Raw genomic sequence first — 1,247 nt, 5'->3', positions numbered from 1 at the left:
TAGATAATAGATATTGCACAAAAGAGAATGACATGGCATCCACGCCCGAGTCTAGATCACCTGAAATATTCCCTGAGTAATTCTGAGAGCAATCAAGATGCTGTAATGAGTACGAGCCGCGATGGGGGAAAGGATGGTGCAAATACCTCCCGCCAGGATGCAGGTTCCAAACACCCATCGTGTCCCATAGAGCTCCGCCAGGCGACCCCCCAGAATCTGAAAGGAGGAAGCGACAATACAACATTTAATGTAAAAGTTTCAATAAAAGTTCCATTTTATATTTTAGTATAGTGCACATGATTATTGGTGTATTCTATTATTGCCATATTAACTCAAAATGGTTATAGATTAAAGAAATAGAATTTATATACAAAGTAATTGTTCACTTCGAACAATGTCGCACCTGAGTAGTGGCATACCCGTAAAAGAAGCTTGCCAACACAAATCCTTGGGTTCTCTCGTCCCAGATCATCTCGCCTTCCTGTTGACAACGATCGCGTCTGTTTTCTGGTGCTATATGATACTCGTGTACACAAACCAAGAAACATGGATGGACTATACATACGTGAATGGGGGGGGGGTCATCATGACGTATTGGGGTGAAGCAGGAAGCTATGAATCCAGAGGGCTGTCAAGTCTGTGCTCTCCCCTTAGGGATTTTCATAATTCATAATTTTGTGTTTCATTTACTTGCTCTTTTTTTATTGTTTTCTGTGTATTCACAATCATTTTTAATTGTCGATCACCACCTGTTTTAAAGCCACTACTCTACTTTCATTGATGCTTTTGATGCCTACATTTATAAAATTACTTTTAGATAGCATCTTTAATTGCATTCAATATTTTATATAAAGGAATTATTCTATCGTTCTTTTCCTTATCTTTGTGTGTTTTGTTATATTACAATATTTCTGGGTCTACTGGAGATGGCTATGATTCAAATAAGGCTTGTTTCTCTGTGCAGCTTCCCTAGTACAAATATTACCAGTCCCTCGCCCAAACACTTCTCTACTTGGCCCCGCCATCTGCGATAATGAGTACCCACGACTACCCTACGTAACTCCTCCAGGCCCTTTCTCTTTCCTGGAATCCTTAACCCTCGTGGGGGTGAGGGGGGTTGTTACATGCTCGGGGTAGTCTGCGTGACCCTTCTCTTTGCAGTGCAGGTTATGGGTGACATTAAGCTGGCCTCTCTTCTTAATGTAAGGGTTTTATGCCTAGTTAATATCAGTGCCAGCCAGTAGACC

General features: G+C 41.3%; 1 protein-coding gene across 1 annotated transcript in view; it reads right to left on the bottom strand.

Moving 5' to 3' along the window:
• Positions 1-30: 30 nt before the first annotated feature.
• LOC119593202 (uncharacterized transporter slc-17.2-like) overlaps positions 31-1,247 on the bottom strand; it is a gene marked incomplete at its 5' end in the record, with an annotated part of 8,455 nt that continues 7,238 nt past the window's right edge. Inside the window, 2 exon segments of the mRNA XM_037942182.1 lie at positions 31-216; positions 404-481. Of these exon segments, the coding sequence (XP_037798110.1) occupies positions 52-216; positions 404-481 (243 nt within the window).

This window comes from Penaeus monodon, chromosome 31, assembly GCF_015228065.2.
Source record: "Penaeus monodon isolate SGIC_2016 chromosome 31, NSTDA_Pmon_1, whole genome shotgun sequence".
NCBI classification, from domain to species: domain Eukaryota; kingdom Metazoa; phylum Arthropoda; class Malacostraca; order Decapoda; family Penaeidae; genus Penaeus; species Penaeus monodon.
Note: the sequence above shows the minus strand (reverse complement) of the source record. Positions and strands in the feature narration are given on the sequence as shown.